At 41.0% G+C, this 21,642-nt stretch overlaps 1 protein-coding gene and 2 long non-coding RNA genes across 3 annotated transcripts; 2 read left to right on the plus strand and 1 right to left on the minus strand.

Moving 5' to 3' along the window:
• Positions 1-363: 363 nt before the first annotated feature.
• Positions 364-3,873, minus strand: LOC145552233 (uncharacterized). The gene is made up of 2 exons (XR_014088201.1): positions 2,227-3,873; positions 364-733 (listed from the first exon to the last, which is right to left on the minus strand). It is a non-coding gene; the product is annotated as an uncharacterized LOC145552233 (long non-coding RNA).
• On the plus strand, positions 3,866-11,991 carry LOC145552234 (uncharacterized). The gene is made up of 2 exons (XR_014088202.1): positions 3,866-11,108; positions 11,378-11,991. It is a non-coding gene; the product is annotated as an uncharacterized LOC145552234 (long non-coding RNA).
• A 6,101-nt stretch (positions 11,992-18,092) lies between these two features.
• Positions 18,093-21,162, plus strand: lhfpl5b (LHFPL tetraspan subfamily member 5b). Its single transcript, XM_017305655.2, has 2 exons — positions 18,093-19,222; positions 20,674-21,162. Exons 1-2 carry the CDS (start codon positions 18,814-18,816, stop codon positions 20,937-20,939), a joined length of 675 nt encoding a protein of 224 aa, XP_017161144.1. The 5' UTR covers positions 18,093-18,813; the 3' UTR covers positions 20,940-21,162.
• Positions 21,163-21,642: the final 480 nt, after the last annotated feature.

Genomic DNA, 21,642 nt, shown 5'->3' on the forward strand with positions numbered 1-21,642 from the left:
AAAATCACCAACAATGAGAACTCGGTCATACCTTGGCATGATATCAGCCAGGAAATCAGAAAAGTCATTTATAAAGTTTTTGTTGTACTTCGGTGGCCGATAGACCGCCGCACACAGCACAGTGAGAGAGCTGCCAAGTTCTAATAGGCTGATCTCAAAGCTACTAAACGAGGCCAGAGGCAACTGTTTACAAGTAAAACTGCTTTTAAAAACAGTCACTATACCTCCACCGGACTCTGACATCCTTGGAGCATTAAAATAGCCGCAGTTCCGTGGTACAAGTTCATTAAAAATGCTGGAGTCACCAAACCACTTGTCCATGATTCTGTTAATAAAACATCCAATCAATAAGAGGAAAAGAAATCCCTAATGACGAAAGTTTTATTTGTCAGCGACCTGGCATTTACCAAACTGATCCTGGCAGAAATCGGCGGGTCTACACCATCAGGTGGCATCCGGTGCTCCCGGCAAAGAGGCCGCAGGTTGCTAGGATTCACCCTGCGTCTACAGGGCCGAGGAGCGCAGGGACCTGTGGTAGCCTAGCCTGTGGTCATCGGGGCCCTCGGGGCAGTCATCCCCAAACTGGAGCAGTGGCTAAAACAGATCCCAGGAACAGCCTCAGACATCTCAGTCCGGAAATGTCCGGTTCTAGGCACAGCCAAGATACTGCGCAGAACCCTCAACTCCCAGGCCTCTGGTAAAGGACCCGATCTCAGAGGATGAAAGAGTCCACCTGCGGAAGGGTGAGAAGGGAATTTATATAAATATGAATAAATATATATACACATTGTCTGAGTATCTCCAAGTAGGTTTGATTTTAACTAGCGTTTCACCTAGCAGTAAACTACATTATTTTTTTCTTATGTGCACAACCATCAAATGTTTCCCAAATACAATGTGACCCCAACACTGAAACTGTGAGTTTCTGTAACAGTATATGTTGAGTAACTGAGGGAAATAACATAAACATACAATATTTAGGGCTCTCTAACAAGCACCATGATGTGCAGAAGTGCTTACATCCCATAACTATTTCTAGCATTTGCAATGCTGCAGCCACAAATTCCAAGATATTTTACAACGAAGATGATTACTTCATCTGGATAACTGTAAAGTGTAAGGAAAATAATTTGCAAACTTTCTACCTTTCTGATAACATTTTAAAACTTAGAAATCTGACTCGTTATCAAATTTCTGGGCCTCGTCAGAGAATTTAGGAACAGGAAATTTAACAAGGCAAGTGATATCAGATCTGAACCTGTCCGAACAATATCAGATGATACATAGGGTGCTCACAGAAAGGAACATTTTAAGTCTGCTTGTAAAGCAGGTGTTTCGGTTTTTTAATAGCATTCCTTTAACTCAAAAATTAAAGCCAGTTCTACGAGTTTAAGATGAATTGTTTTTTCTCATCTCTGCCTTTGCAATGATTCTGCTTAAACATCTTTTTTTGTAAATATTTCTGTCTTTGTTCTGTAGCCTATACTTGGTATCACAAAACATTAGGCAATATCAAGATCGAATAATGGTAATATTAGCCTAAATGCAGCCAGTGGCATGTGGGCTATAACTAGCATGTTGTCTTACATTGGCTTCCTCTATTCAGTGTGCTAAACATGGTTAATAAATAAACAAAATAGCTAAAAAGCTTATTTTAGGAAAAAGCCTACTTTTAATGTGGGCAATAGTTACATTAGAAATGTTTGTGCTCTGCTTTTTGATTTTTACTTTTGAAAAAGTAAAAATCTGAAGTTCACTTCGTGGCACTTGGTTACCAGTAAACACACTCATCTCTTAGCAACAGATTAGCAACAAAAAATTGTTATTGTTCAAAAAACATAGGATTTCTTCTGCTCTCTCTCAGACGTTTACTTTATGGAACTTTGTGAAACTTGGTTACCAGAAAACGCGATCATCTCTAAGCAACAGATTAACAGCGTAGCAACAAAAAAGTCTTATTGATAAAAAAAATGTTTCTCCCGCTCTTTTGAAATAACACTTATTTTACACTAACAAAAATTGTGCAGTTGGTAAATTTTGCAGAAAAGTAATTTTTTTGTCATTAATGGCAAATAGGCTATATTAAACACACATTCAACACAAAAGTCAAAATCTCGATTTATACTTCGTGGCAGTTCGTTACCAGAAAAAACTCCGCTTATCTCTTAAAACCAAATTAATAACAAGTAGTTCATAAAACAAAAGCTCTTTCGAAATAACGCTTACCTGATTAGATACAAGACATTTACCGTTGGCAAATTACGCTAAAGTAAATATCTGAAGTTCACTTCGTGGCTCTTGGTTACCAGTAAACACACTCATCTCTTAGCAACAGATTAGCGACAAAAAATTGTTATTGTTCAAAAAACAGGATTTCTTCTGCTGTCTCTCAGACGTTTACTTTATGGAACTTTGTGAAACTTGGTTACCAGAAAACGCGATCATCTCTAAGCAACAGATTAACAGCGTAGCAACAAAAAATTCTTATTGATAAAAAAATATTTCTCCCGCTCTTTTGAAATAACACTTATTTTACACTAACAAAAATTGTGCAGTTGGTAAATTTTGCAGAAAAGTAATTTTTTTGTCATTAATGGCAAATAGGCTATATTAAACACACATTCAACACAAAAGTCAAAATCTCGATTTATACTTCGTGGCAGTTCGTTACCAGAAAAAACTCCGCTTATCTCTTAAAACCAAATTAATAACAAGTAGTTCATAAAACAAAAGCTCTTTCGAAATAACGCTTACCTGATTAGATACAAGACATTTACCGTTGGCAAATTACGCTAAAGTAAATATCTGAAGTTCACTTCGTGGCTCTTGGTTACCAGTAAACACACTCATCTCTTAGCAACAGATTAGCGACAAAAAATTGTTATTGTTCAAAAAACAGGATTTCTTCTGCTGTCTCTCAGACGTTTACTTTATGGAACTTTGTGAAACTTGGTTACCAGAAAACGCGATCATCTCTAAGCAACAGATTAACAGCGTAGCAACAAAAAATTCTTATTGATAAAAAAATATTTCTCCCGCTCTTTTGAAATAACACTTATTTTACACTAACAAGAGTTGTGCAGTTGGTCAATTTGGCAGAAAAGTAATTTTTTTTGTTATTAATGGCAAATAGGCTATATTAAACACACATTCAACACAAAAGTCAAAATCTCGATTTATACTTCGTGGCAGTTCGTTACCAGAAAAAACTCCGCTTATCTCTTAAAACCAAATTAATAACAAGTAGTTTATAAAACAAAAGCTCTTTCGAAATAACGCTTACCTGATTAGATACAAGACATTTACCGTTGGCAAATTACGCTAAAGTAAATATCTGAAGTACACTTCGTGGCGCTTGGTTACCAGTAAACACACTCATCTCTTAGCAACAGATTAGCGACAAAAAATTGTTATTGTTCAAAAAACATGGGATTTATTCTGCTCTCTCAGACGTTTACTTTATGGAACTTTGTGGAACTTGGTTACCAGTAAACACACTCATCTCTAAGCAACAGATTAGCGACAAAAAATTGTTATTGTTCAAAAAACATGGGATTTATTCTGCTCTCTCAGACGTTTACTTTATGGAACTTTGTGGAACTTGGTTACCAGAAAACGCGATCATCTCTAAGCAACAGATTAACAGCGTAGCAACAAAAAATTCTTATTGATAAAAAAATATGTTTCTCCCGCTCTTTTGAAATAACACTTATTTTACACTAACATGAACCGAGCTCCATGCTCATGATAAATGAAAGCAAATTCAATCATTTCCATTGGCATGATTTATCACTTCTCTTTTTATTTCTCTTTCTTTCTACAAAAAACTGTATGATAAAAGCTTTCAGGTTGGTGCTTTGGTCTCAGCTAAACCTTTTTTTGAAGAAAATTTTTATTTACAGAGACTTCAAAATTAATTTTATTTTTGTCATTTTGTTTATTTATTTTGGATATTTGAGATGCCTTCCAGTTGCAGTGTTAAATGTTCATTATAATTTTAAGTTTACTGATCTTTCAGATTGTGTTCTTGCATTATAATTTTCCCATTAACATTTATTACTTAAAAATGGTCTAAAAACAACAATAATATTGTTTATCAAAAATCAAAATTTGTTATTGTGACTGGTCTACACACATATGATTTATAGTGTAGTTAGTTTATTGCCATGGATGGCATAGTTACTTTGAAAGAGTAATTTGATCACTCAATGAAAAATTCATCCATCAGCTCGAAAATGTGCATCTCTTTTCCCTCCATCGTTTACGTTTGTGTCTCTGGTGTTACATATGAAACTTATCTCCCCAAGGAAAAAGAAGAAAGCAACAAATGTGATTTCTAAAAATAATCACAAATACTTAACTTGGATACGTAATTTTAATCTGATTATTGGATTGTAAATAGTAACACGTTAGATTACGCGTTACAAGGGGTCAGATTAGAGTAACACGTTGATGACACCATTGTTTGACATTTTTGCTCAAGCTATTTACAGATCTTTCAAGTTTCCGATATATTACCCCCCAATGATAAACTTGTTCCTGCGCCCTTGGTTACAGAACTCAAACGTAACAAACAGCAGCTGCAATGAAAAGTCGATGTTGCTTTTCTCGTATGTTGTTCATAATTCTGTGCAGCACTTTGAGCTGCTTTATAAATCAAATTGATTGATTCCTGGGTTTTCAAACTTGTTAAGCTCGTACATATTAGTATTTTCTTTCTAATTCTGTTATTCCAGCATCGACTCTTACCAACACAGATGTAACCATCAGGCTATCAAACTTGGCACTAATGTCTTGTAGCGTCGCAGTGAACATGCTGTTTGCGTTGTCGTATGAATACAGCCATGCACTGAAACGTGTTGCGTGTGTTTAATTTCAATCATGTTGTTTAATTTGACATTTTAATTGTGTTTTCTTTCAGAAAGGCCACAAAAGCAACTGCACTTGTCTGCGATGATACATTTGGCAACAACATTTCTGCATAATTATGAAGAAAATCTGCACCTAGAAGATGCATCAGGAATTATATTATTGTTCTTTTTGTCATCACTTACTTTGTTAAAGAGTACTGGGACTATCCCAGTGCTTTTGTAGGACTTTATGCTGAAATACGAGACCAGCCACACATCACATCATATCACTCCGATCACTGCAGCAGGCAAAAAGACTGAAGTCATTCAGCAGGATCTGCCACCTCCCCATGAAGGCCAAACGTGTTAGAGGCTTAATCTGGAAAGGTTAATATCGTTCTCATCTGAGTGCCTCTTGAGAGGACATCATGATATTGTTACTTCTTAGACGACGGATCATCAAGTAGCACCCCGACCCAGATCGAACCGTCCTCGCGCTCATGTGGTATGCATATTCATTGAGCTCTGAAACAACCCCTTGAGTAGAAGAGAAAACTCTCTAATTAGTTGCCATCATCCTTGTGGCAGCTCGTTGGGGTGCGTTTGTCTTGCTTGTCAAATGTTTTTGTCACCCTTTGCTGCTCCGATTGTTTCTGTGCAGGTTTGCGCCTGGCAGTCCTCTGCCACGCATTCAGTCGTGTTTAAAATGAGTTTGTGCGAGCCTCATCCCCTCGCATTATGCTTGATGAACACATGAAGCACGCTGGAAAGTGCCTACGCAGTACAAGGGTTACAGCAGAGAAAAAGCAGCACATGATTGATGGACTGAATACAGTCGGGAGCATTTTTTATTTTTTATTTTTTTTTTTTGATAAATAAATCCCTGAAGCCTTCTTCCAATTTTGTCCAAAGACTCTGAAGATTGTTCGCTCCAACTGCAGGGTCAGTGGTTATTGTGGTTTCGATGCGACTGCCAGTTCTTGTCTGTGCAACACAACAGATGAGGAGGATTGCATCAGCAACTTCAGTTGCATGAAAACAGGGGCTTGTTGCAAAGTCGCTTACAGTTTGTGAATAGCTGTAATCATGCAACGAACTTCACATTTCAGTTTCTCTGCATGCGTTACATTGACCATTTCCCTTGACATGTACAACAGACCGATTCCAATCCACATCATATAGGTCAGCTTCTGAGTGTTTTGACAAAAGTAGAGAACTGTTGTTGTTCAAGCCATTCACTCTCAGCCCTGAGAGGTCTTCTCAGCTCCAAAGAAGAAATTGTAATATACATGTTCACAAGCTGTGTCATACTCCAGAAAAATGATTTTTGGCACGCTAAACTGTTCGAGGGGTGCGCTAAGTTGTAGATAATGGGAGGCGAACACCTGAGGTCAGGAGGGACAGGTCGCGTGGCTCACTGATTAGACGCGGCGTCGAAGAGGACTGAGACGATCGCAGCATATACAATTATCTACAAAAGTCAAAATACTCGGTGAAAAGTCGTACATCTGCTCAGACATAAATGAGCCCAGTTCCTCTTTTAACTCGGATGTTGACGGGAACAGATCTTGCTTTGATGAGGAGAAAATGTCCCAGTATCTTCAGTGACTGCAGAAACGTAAAATGTCAGAGACAAACACAAGCAACACACCAGTGACAGCCACTGACAGCCCCGTGTTTTTCTGCAGAAATAACCCAAAAAGATGCTACTCCTTTGAAAAGCAGTGATGTTCACATGGCAAAATTGTCGGTACCCCTCATTTAACGACTGAAAACAGGTGGAATAAGTTGAAACTGACAAAAGCATTAAGTAAAAACGTGCTGAAAATTAACCAGTGAAAACCAGACATTGCTTTTAAAATGCGGTTCAACAGAATCATTTTAAAGTACGTATTGATAAAACAAACCTAAACAAAAATGATGGAACTTCCAAAAATATTGAAACTAATTTAACAGTAAGGACGCGTTAGGGTGAGGTGTGTAATTAGTGTTTTCTAATTAGTGTATTCAATCCCGTAATAAGTCAGTCGGCCTACTTAAAGGGTGACAAGTATTTTGCCTTGTTAGGTGACATGAAACTCAAGGCCTGGGGGCCAAATCTGGTCCGCCGTAGCATTTTGTGTGGCCCTTTATATTCCAAATTACATCAATTAGTCCATCCAGTTTTTCACAATTCTGCAAAATTCATACAAGATCCACAAAACATCAACAGATGTCCACATTTTTTTTCTGAAATGTTTTCTTAAAATTAGCCAAAAAACATTGGGTTTAAGTGACTGCTGTCTCAGTCTTACTTGATGCCAACCTCTTACAGTCCCTGATATGGCAAGTAATAAAAAGTTACATTTAGCATCATACATTAGCACAAATATCATAAAACTTCCTTACAAATATTTATAAATTAGAACCACAAAATCTTTGATTTGGATACAAAAAAAACACAAAAATAATCACAAAATCCTGGATGGACTGACCAGTGTGAAAAAATGCTCAATGTTATTTATTTTAAGAAAAGCTTATTGAATAGTGAAACAAACCACTATTTATTGATATTTTAACAGTTTTATGGGTTTTGTCAATATATTCTGGCACAACCGGCCATTTAAGAACATCCACATTTTTTGATTTGGCCCAAAATGAAAATGAGCTCAACACCCCTGGACCAGAAGAAAAAGAGAGATTAGGGGAAAACATGATAGACCTCATCCAAGTAGCTTGACGCTCCTGTGACTAAAGTTTCACATGTTGCTTAGAGGTTTAAGGTTCACAAGATTGAAGTCAAAACATCAATTTTTATCACCAAAATGATGATAAATTGAAGAAAAGGTTAGCATGAATGTTACCCAAATAACCCAGAACAAGTTCCAAAGAAATAAAAAGTGAACTCTGAGGTCAAGGCACACCAGTGTGAGATGGATCAGTCTGTCGCTGTTTGAGCCGGAGTGGAGACAACCAAGGAGGAAAGCAAATCAGCGAAAAGTTAGACTGCTATTTGCCATACTGCCTAGTGACGAACCACAAAGCTTCTGGGAGAAAGTCCTTTGGACAGATGAGACAAAGCTGGAGCTTTTTGGAAAGGCACATCAGCTCTGTGTAGACAAAGCCACAGAGCTGATGAGGCATGCCAGGAAAACGACACAGTCCGTACTGCGATACACGGAGGAGGCTGGGTTATGTTCTGGGACTGCTCTGCTGTATCTGGCAGAGGGCGCCTTTAATCTGTGCATGGCACAGTCAAATCTCAGGACTATCAAGGCATTCTGGAGAGAAATGTGCTGCACAGTGTCAGAAAGCTTGGTCTCCGTCGCAGATAATGGGTCTTCAAACAGGATGTGACCCAAAACACACAGCAGCTGGGAAAAATAAATCAAAATATTTGCAACCAAAGAAAATATGAAAACAAAAAAATAAAAATTGAAGAGGTGTGAATTCTTCTAGAGGACACCCTCTACTGACCTGACTGACACGGCAAATCAAAATCACATCTTCCTGGTCTCCCCTGGAACCATTTTTTTTAAGTTAACCCTAAAAGCTCACACAGATAAAGAAGTAGATACCTGCCGAAACCTTTCCCTCCGTCAGCCTGCTTGATCTCCACAAACACAGACACTTCACAGCGTGCATGTCTGCATGGCAACACTGTACTTATGAGAACACCCGTTGTGGCGCATGAATTATTTTAAAGCCAAACAAGGCCTTAAATCTGCTCAAGAAATCACAAACAAATAATCTCAGCCTCAGAGAGACACAAATGAGCAGGAGCAAACACAAGTCGCTGCTGTTTGTCAGCTTTCCCTGGGCTACTATTTATTTTCAGAAGTGGAATGGCAAGAATTCCCTTCATTATCGACGCCTGCTCGCATGAACCGTAAAACGTTCCGGTGTCTGGTGTCAATCAATAAAAGAAAATGAATTGTGTTACCTCAGAAGCAGGGAGCCAGAGAGAGAGACGTACCGTCGTCTGAATTCCTCTGCTCGGCATCAGCCCAATTCCCCGTTTCACCTTCGACTGTGTGGCAGCAGCACATCCACTAATCAGTCTTCCTCAAGATGCAAACTGAGGCCGTTTTGTTTGTGTTGTCTGCAACTGAGAGGCCTCTGCTGTTCATGTTTAAAGATGGATTCAAATGCTTAATAAAAATGATTTATTGTAGTAAAAGAGAAGAGGCTTGTGCGTTGCTTTAGGCAGAGGAAACTGTGTTCAGGCTAAACAAAGAGGTAAATCTGATGTTAAATGCTGCTCCTGCAGTGCCAGGAGACATACGTGCATCTCTCTCCTTGTCTTGATTTCCTTTGTGGGTGGAAGGGATTTCAACACAGTTTTTCTTTTTTTTTTTCCTTCTTCTCTAAGCTATATCCATGCAAATTATTGGATTTATCCCTGAGCACGGATACACAGCTGGTGATATGTGAAGATTGGCGTGGCAGTCTACACTGCAAACACTGTCCGCCGCTGGGAGTTCAGAACTCCTCCCACATGGAGATTTGACGCAGGTGCACACAAGTGCAACTAAGCTGGAAAACCACATTACGACACACACATCCTTTAATACTGTCAAGAGAAATCAGAAAGCAAGACAAGAAAACCGCAAAAATCTGACAGTTGTACTTGTGGCATGAGCCTGAATGAAGCTGCCGCCGGTTATTGTCTCATTCTGCTCATTGGCATGTGACGGTACAAACTTCTATCTGAGAAGTAGCCCTGTGTTGGTGTGACAGCATGATTAATGTGGCTCCACACCCTCCCTGTTAGTTGACCCTTGTGGCTCTCAGATCTAGATAATGAGGAAATCGTGCTCACCAGCTGAAACTCTTGCCCGCCCCTCTTCCTCCTCCACAAAACCCCTTCGCTGCGCCCACACGCCCTCCGGTGCAGCCGGCACCGCCAGAAGATTCCTCAAGCAGGATTTGCCGTCGTGGTTTTCCTCATCACATTACCAGCAGGAGTGTAAGGGTTGATGGGCATCCACATGCTCCGAGAAGCCAGAGGAAGTCATCATGGGCTGACAAGGAGTGGGTGGGAGTACAGGCCTGCTGCGACGCTCTTAGCGCCTTTTGCTCTTTGGGCTGTACGGCGCCACCGGAAGCAGCTGTCTGTCTCAGTAAGCTCCCCATTTCTTGTTCTGCAATCAAACCCATTAAGAATCATACGACAGAGTCAAATATTCAAATCGGGGGGTTTTTTTCTGCAGTTACTTGTTTCACTTCACACTGTTCAGAAATGGCTGTGACTCCTAACGGCAGAAGTTATGAAGTCTTGGATGCCCGGACCTGATGAAACGAACAATGTGCTTCTGTTTTCATAAGGAGTCAAACGTTTTCATAAACTGTTATGAAATTACAGTTATCACTGTTTGTGATATTTGTCCAATTTCCCATTGTTGTTTTATGTTTAATTACTGGATTTTGTTTTTCTTGTTGGGCCACGTGAAACTGACCTTAGAGTAAGTGGAAGATAAACAAGCTCCTAAACTCGAGAGACAAATCAAGTTCATTTGTATACAACATTTCAGCCACAAGCCTGTGCAAAGTGCTTTAAACTACACCTTGAATCCCAAGATTAGTTTATAACTGCGCCTTTCACTATGTTTTATATGTGCGGACAGCCATATTGGATATTGATGTCTGGCCAGTCAAAAAAAAATGTCTGAGTCCCACTAAAGGCAGCTCAATAACCTCCAGTGGTTCTTTTAGCAGAGAACGAGAAGCAAAAGTTAACAATGGCCATAAATCTAAAGCCCAGCAGCTTTTCAGTGGAAACAGCACAGGCTACATGAAGAAGATATTGCTGCACCAGATGTTCTTCAGCCTGAAATGCTGTAGGAAGAGGAATTTTGCTCCCAGCTACTTCCTTTGAAGCATGATCCAGTTGTGCCACTTTACGTGAGCTGGCATCATCACCAGTCACTGTTTCATCACCTCTTGATGCAAATTATGGTTGCGTGATGACATTTGCCTCGACAAGCTTTTTTGGAAACGTGTGAGAGACGGATGCAATTTGGCCTTATTTCACACGAAACACTGATGCCAGCATTATACTGTGTGTGTGTGTGTGTAAACAAAACTAAGTTTTATACTAAAAGGAAAATGTGGAAAAGAAGATTGTCCAATTAGAAGAGAAGTGTTCTTCTTACTTTGCACACTTTGTTCAGCTAAAGTGTTTTGACCCTTTCATATCTGCAGGTGAGAGATGAGGAAAACCCAGCACAGCATGTCGGTCCATCACCAAGACCACAGAGAAACAAGAGGCAAAAAGAGGTGATTTCATTTAGATTTGGAAAGTATGAAGCAAAATGGGCAAATTCTCAACAGGAAAAACACACAGATGTTGAATGTCAGGCTTGTGTAGTCTGCTTTATCTACCCAACCAGCTTTCAGATAGTCTTAGCCATCAGTAGATGTCTTCTCATCTTATAGTTATAATTTCTACGTAGGTTCAGTCTTAATTTGTTGGTGAGTTCTTGTATTTGTCAGAGCCACCTGGAGTTTAACCGAGTCGGGACTGGTTCCCTCCCCTCACCTCTTAGGAGCCGCCTCATCCTGACCCTGAGCTGATCTTCATGCACAGATGCTGTTCAGACGAAGGCCCAGCTCAGGCTGTACTTGATTAGCCACAGGCAGAACTCTCTTCAAATCCTTCCAAAGAAGCTGCTGGTCTTCTTCTACACTGCTGCTGCCCGGTCTGTCTCAAGCACATCCATCACTGTGGGGTTTGGTTTAGGCTTGGGATCTGAAAAAGGGTTAGCAAACATGTCTGCAGACCCCACACATCCTGGACACAAACTGTGTGAACCTTCAGGCCTGCACTTTAGAGCGCTATTTGCAAAAACCAGCTGCCACAGAGACAGTTTCTCCCCTCAGGCTGCCTCTGATGAGCATCCTACAGCCGGAACAATCAGCTGCTCTGCTGTGAAACAAAATAAGCATTTTGGAACTGAACAATCCTTCTGTTTTTCTTTCTTTATGTAAAAAAAAAAAAAGCCGTCAAACACACAAACACTTTGTCCCTTTATTCGTATTTCCTCTCAGGTTTACGTATTTATACTTCATGTTCGTGTGCTGAGTGTTTGGAAACCAAACATAAATTCCTTGTTTGTGCACACAATCTTGGTCAATAAAGCCGATTTTGATTGTGGTTTCATTCAGCTTATATTTTAGTCCATTGTTTGTTCAAATATTGTACTTGCAACCATTCAGACTTTTTTTTGTGAACTGAAAGAGCTCAATGTTTCCTGGAGTTCTGAAACTGTTTGACTATTTTCAGCAGAAACATCTTGAAGGAATTTTATTTTAGCACCAAACATGAAGCTCCAAAACATCTGGAAACTTGACATATAGGAGATACAGCTCTATTGCAAAAAGACATTTTATCTGCTGGAGGTACTTATCTAGGACTGATGTCTTCCTCCGTTCTTAATTTTATATCTTGCTCATTTTCCCACAATAATACTAATGCAAACCATAAATGGAAAGAAGCTTCAATATTTGGATGCCAAAAAAAATTTAATAAATCTAAATGTTGGATGAATCCAAGATGCTACACATAATTTTAAAAACTGGAATCAAACCAACATGAAGGGATTATTTCTGATTCAAAAATAATCATGTAAATAGCTTCTAAAATCGAGACTGCCTGTGTTTTTTTGTTTGTTTATGCTTCCTATTTTTTTCACTCATTTATTTATCACAATGAAAAATCAGAATATAAATAAATATTCCATATTACTGATAGGAGGATAGGAGGCAGGAAAACAAGAAGGAATCATAAACAAGCAGTAAAGGGATGCACCTTCATCGTCTAAGGGGAGAAGAAGCGAGACGTGGAGAGGGAGTGGGCTGAGTCTGCGGCATAAAAACGACAACAACAAAAATCCTTCACAGTCCAATTATCAGCAAGAATCTCCCCTCAGCTCTTTATGCACCGCCTTGCCAAATTTTAATGTCAAGAGGGTGGAGCTACCGTCCTCCTCTTTCTGCCATAAGGTTATATAACAACTGGAGCATCACTCACACACATGCAGCTGGAAGCAAAGGACTGATTGCTGTAACCATAAATAATTACAAGCTATAAAAGACGACATTTTTCTGCCTGGTGGGTGCCCTGTGCTCCGTTCTGGGGTTTTAACAGACATATTAACGGCAGCCTTTTGAAGGAAACACCGCGCATCTACGACTAAAAATCACAGATGTGTTGCTATTAGCCACCGGAGGGGGCTTCTGATTGAGACAAATTGCAGGTCACGCAGGCAAAGAGTGGAGATTCAGGTCTTCGTACCCAACAGAGTGCAAGGAATAGCGATGAGATTCACCTCTGAGATAAAATGGCTTCCTTTGTCACACATGCCCTTGCATAACTTCAACCCGGAACCTGATATCTCATGCGGCGTGTGTGAGCTCAGAGGTGTCACTGCACCAATAACAGCTGTGCTGGGAGAGGCAGGCGGTGGCGGTGTTTTCACAGGGATTCAGTCTGTCAGGAGGGCTGAGTGATGACCTCCATCTCTCACACTTTATATCCTGCTCACACACACACACACACACACACACACACACACACACACACACACACACACACACACAGCGCTTCAATTCTGAAAACAAAAAGACGGGCTTCTGCGTGAGGTTCAGGGAATAAATCTGGGGCTTAATGAGGCCGGCCGGCAGTGAAGGAGGCAGTAAGGGGATCAGTTTTGAAGGTGGGGTTTGGACATAAAGATGACTGAGGTGTGTGTGTGTGTGTGTGTGTGTGTGTGTGTGTGTGTGTGTGTGCGTGCGTGCGTGCGTGCGTGCGTGCGTGCGTGCGTGCGTGCGTGTGTGTGTGTGTGTGTGTGTGTGTGTGTGTGTTACAGCGCCTTGGAGAAATATCTGCAACCCGTAAATATTTTTTAGGTTTTGTCTCATTTAAACCACAGACACCACTGGTCCTACAGGGAATGTGTGTGTTTAGCAGATAAATGGAAGGAACAGGATACATTGCTTTCAACGTTTTTACGAATGAAATCCAGAAAGTGTTGCAGCATTTGTGCCGAGCTTCATCTATGATACTTCATAGCTTCATCTATGAACCAGTCCTGACTGGTTCATAGATGAACAAGTCATCTATGAACCAGTCGGTCTATGATACTCATATAGATGAAGTCACACATTTGGTAAGAACTTTGAGTGTGGCTTAATCTGGTTAGAAATCCAGATGTTCAGCGAAGTTCTTAGAGGATTGACAGAGAACATTAATGAACAAACAGCAACATGTAAAAAAAAAACACAAATAGGAACACAGCAGACATGTCAGGGAGAAAATTGTGGAGAAGTTTGAGTTAATCTAGACAGCAGAGCTGTGAATGTCTCGCGGGCGATGATCGTTCAGCAGCTCCACAGATTCGAAGAATCTGGAACGACAGACAGGATGAGTAGACGATTCCTCTGCAAAGCAACCAAGAAACCTATGCAACTCTGAGGAAGAGTGGCAGAATGTGTTGACAAGAAAGTTATTAGTTATGCAGAATTATCTTTAAGGAAGAATGGTCAGAAGAAAGTCATCAGTACTCGGCTTTACCGTTTATGGACACCCTAAATATGTAGAGGAAGTTGTTCTGGTCAGTTGGCACCAAAACAAAACTACACTTTTAGACCAACATTTAAAAAAAAACCCCACTATGCACACTGAACATACCCTCATCCCCATGGTGACACATGGTGGTGGTGACATTATGCTGTGGGGAAGCTGATCTAAGGCAACAGGACGATCGATGGAGTCAAAATAAAAGGCTTCTTGGGAAGACTGTAAATACTTTTGCAAGTTACTGTATACATATATTAACTTTGGAGCTGAAGTTCTTCAAAGAGCTTCGCACCACGGAGGATTTAACACACAGTGGGGCTCCCCGTAAGCATCAAAAGGAATGCACAGCTATGAAAACATCGCAGGAATACTTTCACATAAATAGATCTTTTGTCCTTAGTGGGTAATTTAGAGTGAAAGTATTTTTTATTTATTTTTTATTTTTTGTAAATGCATTTCTATGAAGACGATCTGTTACGGATGGGAGGAGTCTGCTTTGAAAACAATCCTCTGCACACAAAAAACTCGCAGCGACCTGACTTAGCTCTGTTAAATGCCATGCTGCCCCCTCTTGGATGCTTTTGAATCATTAAAGGCAATTTCATCAGAGGAAAATCCCTTCTGAGGCGCCCCTCTCTGTTTTCATTTCTTGTTTTGTTGCAGCAAAGCCGAGTGTCTCATGACTCTCACGCAAACCATATTGTTGCTGGTGAGAGCGGAGCGCCTCCCTCCCCCTTTTTTTTATTATTTTTTTATTTGCCTGAAATAACAACACGCATCTTGCTTTGGACCACTGCTCGCTTTCCGTTGGCCAAACTCCAGAGCTCCTAACAAAGGAAAATTGGCCTGAGGGCCGGCTGGGCGAGGATCCATGAGGCAGCCGCGGTCTAATGAGGGGGTGACAACATTACCACAGGGTCAGGCGTCAGTCAGGGTGGGGAAGATGCTCGGGCCGGTGGCTTCCTCGAACAGAAAGGGGGGGGGGGGGGAACATGTTTCTGTGAGAAAATTGTAAAAAAAAAAAATGCGGATGCTCACGTCTCTGAACAAAACACCGACCCAGGAGTGAGAAAGCCTCGTTATCGTTACACAGCGTTCCTGCAGGGAGACAAACCCGCAAACGCAGCCGGGCTGGGAATTGAGCTGCAACACGAGGGGCGTTCAGGGGGATCATTACAATATGCATGAACCGAGAGAGATTAAGAATGACAAAAAATTAAGAGAGGTTGAAAAAATACTCTCAGAGAGAGACAGCTTGCCCTGCTGTATCACGGCTCCTGCATGCTGATTCGAGGGGTTTATTAAACTGAATACCAAGTGGAGCACTAACTACATCTTATTATTCTCCTCATCAATGGACCCTTTCCTGAGGGCCACTCTCCAAAGAAATTACAGCCAGAGTTTAAATACTGCTGATGTTCAGATGAAATGATCTTCACTCCTCACTTGACAGCAGCGAATGAAGCAGCAGGATCAGGGGGGGCCGGGCACTGGTGGGAATTTAGCCCATAAAAAGATTATTTCTTTACAGGCACGCAAGGGAAGATGAGACACATAACACCGCGCAGCTGGAGAAGAACAAGAATGGTGATAAAGCATCAGATTCCTAGGAAACATTAGACCCGGGTCCCCGTCTCAACAGCCCACTGTAATGACATGAAGGAATAAGCATGTGGCTTATTTGATAAAAGTCGGCCATAAATGTAATAAAGCTGACAAGGTTATTAGAAGTGCCACAGGCCATTTTATAGTGGCTCACACGCACCTTATATTGGATTATGGAGAGAAATGTGACGAAGCAAGGGAGTGGAGCTTGCCCATTTACAAAGGACAATGGGCGGCTTAACAGCTTGTGACTAAGTTCATTCATTCACATTAATTCCTGCTGCAGTGACAATCTGCAGCGTGTCTCTGAGCACTGCGAAAACTGCTCAGGGATCCGTTAAAGAGCGCCGCGGTTCGGCCACGAGTCGCAGAGGTCATGGCGCGACACTCACAGGTCAAAGGTGGAGCACACACACAGCCCCCACTCAAGGGTAAAAGTGTGGAAACAGCCTTTAGAGGGATTTATTTTTGTCATCGCCGAAGCGTAGTCTGTCATTTAGCCTTTTTTTTTTTAAATACATTTGCTCAGTGGGGAAGTTATTTCTTTTAATATTATTTCATTTGTAATAAGTAGAACTGAAGTTTTTTTTTTCATTTCAGTTTATTTTTATGACTTTTCCTTGTGGTGTTATATGACATTAAGTCAAGATGGATCCCCCACTCACCTTGCAGATACTTAAACCAGATGACAGCATATAGAAAAAGTAGGTTTAAAATGATTTCATTGTTTAAGTAATATAAGTTTTTACCTGGTGTTAGCACTCATTTAACTAACCGTTGAGCCGGGTTTGGCTGAGCCCAAACCCAGACAGACGGAGGGGTTTTCACAGTAAAACATCCGTCCTGTCTGCGTCTTCTGATTGGACCGTCTCCAGCGTCGTGTATACAGTTTATTTTATCTCCGTTGTTGCTGCCAGATATTTGCAGAAGAAAAAGATTATTTTGTCAGAGCAAACAAAGCTTCCTCCCGTTCTTCGGAGCGCAAAATGAGCTTAAAGCCTTTGGAGTGACACACAGCAAAAGGACAACAAAGCCAATGCAAACAATGAGTCAGACTCCCAAACGGAGGAGGAGGAATGCTGCATTTATTCAGTGATGTGTCTGTAATTAAAGATTTGCCGTGCATAATATAATGAGAAAATGAACCCTGTCCCACAGTCTGCAGCTGTCTATTTAAATTAGGCTTGAAAAAGAAAGGGCTGCTGTCAAACTCAGGGTTACAATTGAAAACATCTGACTCAACAAACCACAGAATAGAGTGTTTTTGTTTTCACTTGGGAGGAAAAAGACGCAGTTGCCATGGTCTGCACAGGAGAAAACTGATCATCAATGTTCATCGGATAAGGTGTTTTTCTTGATTTGATTCATTAAATATATATTAATCTGGTCTCTTATACTCAAATTGTGTCCTCTTTATCTTTTGTTGCTGTTGTTTTTTAAGCTGGTGTTTCCCTCCTCAGCATCCTCCACCTGCAGTTTCCGATCTGCTGATTTTGTTATTACCTACAAGGTGCAGAGGAACCTCCTCGTAACCAGCACCAACCAGAGGAAGAGAAGCACAGATGGTCCTTCTCCTGTCAGCTTCCAGCCAAAGTCAGTTTCTCAAACTAGATGCGGCTCCAGTAGTAATAAAGAAAACTGCTGGAACAGGGAAGTGTTGGATAGGGTGACTTACGAGGTTCCAGAGGAGAAACTAAAATGGAAAAATAATCCTGAAGACGAGCCGTAAAGGGGAAGGACATAATCGACCCAAACCTGGTGGTTGTAAAATAATTTCTGCTTTGGCTCTGGGAGACACCAACCTCCTGCTTATGGCAAAACTAACATTTTATGCGTCGTCTCAGTTGGTTAAAACTTCATGATTCAGTTAAACTCTCCACATCATCACCAAAAACAAAAGCCTACAATATGTACACATTGTTTCCTGTTTCAGGGGAAATTCCTTTGAAAATATATGACCAATCAAGATAAACATTTATTGAAAGATGGAAGCTATCATGGCAACAATAACTTGGAATATTTTTTTAAAGTCATTTACATAAGAAATGAAGATTTACATGCAAGGAGGTTTAGTTTTTTGTTTTCTACACAAACACCTACATTTCTAATCTTCAGTCCAACTCACCTCGTGATTAATTAATCTATTTATTTATTCATGTATTTATTTATTTATTAATCATTGGATGGATGGATTCAGCAAAAATAACTAATTAGGGCAAATTTTATTACTCTAACTTATCACTTATTTCTAAAATATTTTGTTGTTGATATTTACAGATGCCTGATTCATTTTCCTTTCCATATTTTTCTGTATCTCTTCTCACAAACGTTTCACCTGGTGGATACAGAAAAATGAATACTCCTTTCTGTTGGCTTGTTTTTACGAAACAAAACAAAAACAAGTCGATTTGTTGTGACAAGAATCCTAAAAAATGTAGTCTGCTATATGTTTTCATTTCTGAAACAGGAAACCCACAGATATTACAGGTGCAACGTGAACGCCTCCAGGGGAACAGGTGAGTGTGTAGTCCGTCCCCGCGTTGCCAGGGCTGGGTGAGTGTGTGACATCGGCTCTGCCTCGCCGTGCGCAGGGTGGAGGAGCTGTCCAGGGTGCTGACACGTCAGACTGGTAATCAGGAGAAACCGGAGCAGAAGCCTTGGTTCTATGTAAAGGAAACGTGAAGAGAGTCGTATAAGGATACTCTTTTACACCCGCTGAAGACAATTTTTGAATAACTTGGTGTTTGCTAAAGTTTTTTAAAGACTGAAGTGTACCTTTTTTTTTTTCCCTCCTCCATCATGGATCTGCTTCCAGCCCAGGAGGCCGCGAAAATCTACCACACCAACTATGTGAGGAACTCCCGGGCCATCGGCGTGATGTGGGCCGTGTTCACCATCTGCTTCTCCATCATCACCATGGTGGTCTTCATCCAGCCCTACTGGATCGGGGACAGCGTCAACACGCCGCAGGCCGGATACTTCGGCCTTTTCCACTACTGCATCGGGAACGCGCTCACCTCGGAGCTCACCTGCAAGGGCAGCGTCTTCGACTTCAACTCCATCCCGTCGCCGGCCTTCAGGACGGCCATGTTCTTCGTGGGGACCTCCATGCTGCTGGTGGTGGGCACCATGGTGGCCTTCAGCCTGTTCTTCTTCTGCAACGCAGGGAACGTCTACAAGATCTGCGCGTGGATGCAGCTAGCCTCAGGTCAGCAGGGTGATGACCTTTGATGGAAATGTAGAGGAAACGGAATTATGAATATAGCAAGAAAATAACGATGACTGATTGTGTCAGTATGATGAAGCTATGTAGAGTAATATAACATAAGCTAAAGTCTTGAGTCATTGTAATTGTTGGTCATGTGCAGTCAGTGACTTTCTAGTAATCTGGAGTCATATTTTATGGTGTTTTTGTTTGTGGGTTCAGTTGATTTGGCTGCTACTCCTGTTTGTTTTTATTATTTGGACTTTTCCACTGGTTGTCTGTCCCATCCCTGACCATTGTCCATCTTCATTCATTACTTATTACCTGTTTTGCTGCTTTAGGGATTGACCAGACACCTTATGCAATCTTTGCAAGAGCTGAAAGAAAGTAACACAACCTGGTGGCTTGACATGTCAGCTTTGTAAAAAATAAAAATAAAAACAGTAAAATTAAACTGGATCTGTATGAAGTAAAACAAGGTCACAGAAATATTTTTGGACAAAGAGGCTTAAAATTTAACGATTCCAGAAAAAAATTTATCCTTAGGCACTTTGCCACAAGCAACTTGTGATACGTTTCCATTTTTTTTAGTTACATCTGTTGAAAGATGAACCATTTTTGTCAAATATGAAATCATATTTGATGTCTAATCAGGTGAATCCTGGAGCTTTAAGCTTTTGAACCTTTGCTGCAGTTTATAGTAAAGGTCGGGTGAAGGATGTTGTCTCTCTGGTCTTGTTTCAGGTCTTTGCAGCATTTTGTTTCCGTTTCATTTCAGATTCCGTTATGTTTGAGATGCTTTCCTTAGCTGCCGTCTGAAACGCCTTCAATTTAGCCTCCATTTGTTAAGCTTCCCCCTTTGGAAGCACTCGTTCCGCGTTTGTTCTCTGTCATGTGCCACGACTGGAACAGAAAATCTGAAAAAGCAGTAAAAGCCTGAAAAACGGAGTATTGTCCGGAGTTAAAGGTCACGCTCCCATACTTCCACCTGCCTGCTCCTGCCTAAACCCCCGAGACTCAGCTGTGTGTCTGTGCGACATGATGAAGTCATTGTATCATCTGCCAACATCACACCTCTCCGATTGCAGGTGTGAAAGCGTGTGCTCGTGTGTTGTTGTTCTTCACTGTGGAGGCCGGCTCGGTTTCTGGTGTCAGAACAGACTCCCGACACCTCTGAAGGCGGATCTGGTTTCACCTAACAGGATAAGATGTCGACCAGCCGCAAACTGATCTTAAACCGCAAAACAAGCCCACCGGAGATTAAAACGCTGGCAATATTAAACTATAACCTTTTATAATGTGGAAGCTGCATAAAGGGAAAAGAAATGTACCAGAGGACGGGGATGTGATATTTAGAAATGAGTAAAACAGAATCCATATCACGGATGAAATTATGCACAACAGCGAGCGACTGAACATTGTTTGCAATGTCCGAATCTGAATCCCTTCTCCAGCCGTGTTGATGGTGATGGGCTGCATGATCTACCCGGACGGCTGGAACGCAGACGAGGTAAAGAGGATGTGTGGCCAGAGGACCGATAAGTACGCTCTGGGAAACTGCACCGTGCGCTGGGCCTACATCCTGGCCATCATCAGCATTCTGGACGCCGTTCTCCTGGCTCTGCTGTCCTTCACTCTCGGTAACCGGCAGGACAATCTGCTGCCGGATGGCTTCGAGGTGGAGGGAGCAGGTGAGCGCACAGCTGGATTAAAACATTAGAAACAGATGCATTTCATTTAATTAGTTCAGAGGGCGTTAGTTTACTTGCATAACTCGATCAAGGCAGTCATACAAAAAAAAAAAACACGGTTTTACCTTAGCAGGTGATTCTTTTTTCCCCTCATGAGTTCATTAAAAATATTAGAGAAGATTTAAATGTAATGTGCTTAAATTTTGCTAATCTGATTAGGACAGGAACATTGAGTAAAGAGATTTTATTAAGCTCTTTACTTTGCTACAAAGCAGTTTATACTTGTTAGGAAAGCTACAGAGAAGGCGAGTCTTATGAGGAAGAACTTTGAAATCTTGTGCAAACATAACATTCATTTAAAAGCTGTCTGAGCAACATTTAATTCCAGATTGAGAAAATGTATAAAACAAAATCCATTTTACAGGGGATGACAGCGAACCTGTTCTGAATCGCAGAGTTTCACAGAGCAAAAATGTAATTAAAACAAATGGAGAACAGACAAGAAGCCAACAGCCAAAACAAAAGCATCACTGATAATCATGTTTACATGTCAGAATGTCAAATTAATGCTGCAAACAGCTGACTGTCCATCTGAGCTGGTCAGGGCGATTACTGGAGAAGGTGCAGATGAATTGATGAAACTAGCTCAATATTAAATAGTTTTATTGAAGTCCTGAAAATAACTGTCACACAAGGACAACTTGGACTGTTTGAAAGAAATCTTTTAGGGAG

This window comes from Poecilia reticulata, chromosome 7 (assembly GCF_904066995.2).
Source record: "Poecilia reticulata chromosome 7, P_reticulata-male-v2, whole genome shotgun sequence".
Classification (NCBI taxonomy): Eukaryota; Metazoa; Chordata; class Actinopteri; order Cyprinodontiformes; family Poeciliidae; genus Poecilia; species Poecilia reticulata.

What these genes read in the sequence shown, in the direction of transcription:
- lhfpl5b (XM_017305655.2), top strand. Translation starts at nt 18,814, where the DNA reads ATGGATCTGCTTCCAGCCCAGGAGGCCGCGAAAATCTACCACACCAAC. An exon ending in GTGGATGCAGCTAGCCTCAG is followed by an intron (nt 19,223 to 20,673) that starts GTCAGCAGGGTG and finishes TCCCTTCTCCAG; the next exon opens with CCGTGTTGATGGTGATGGGC.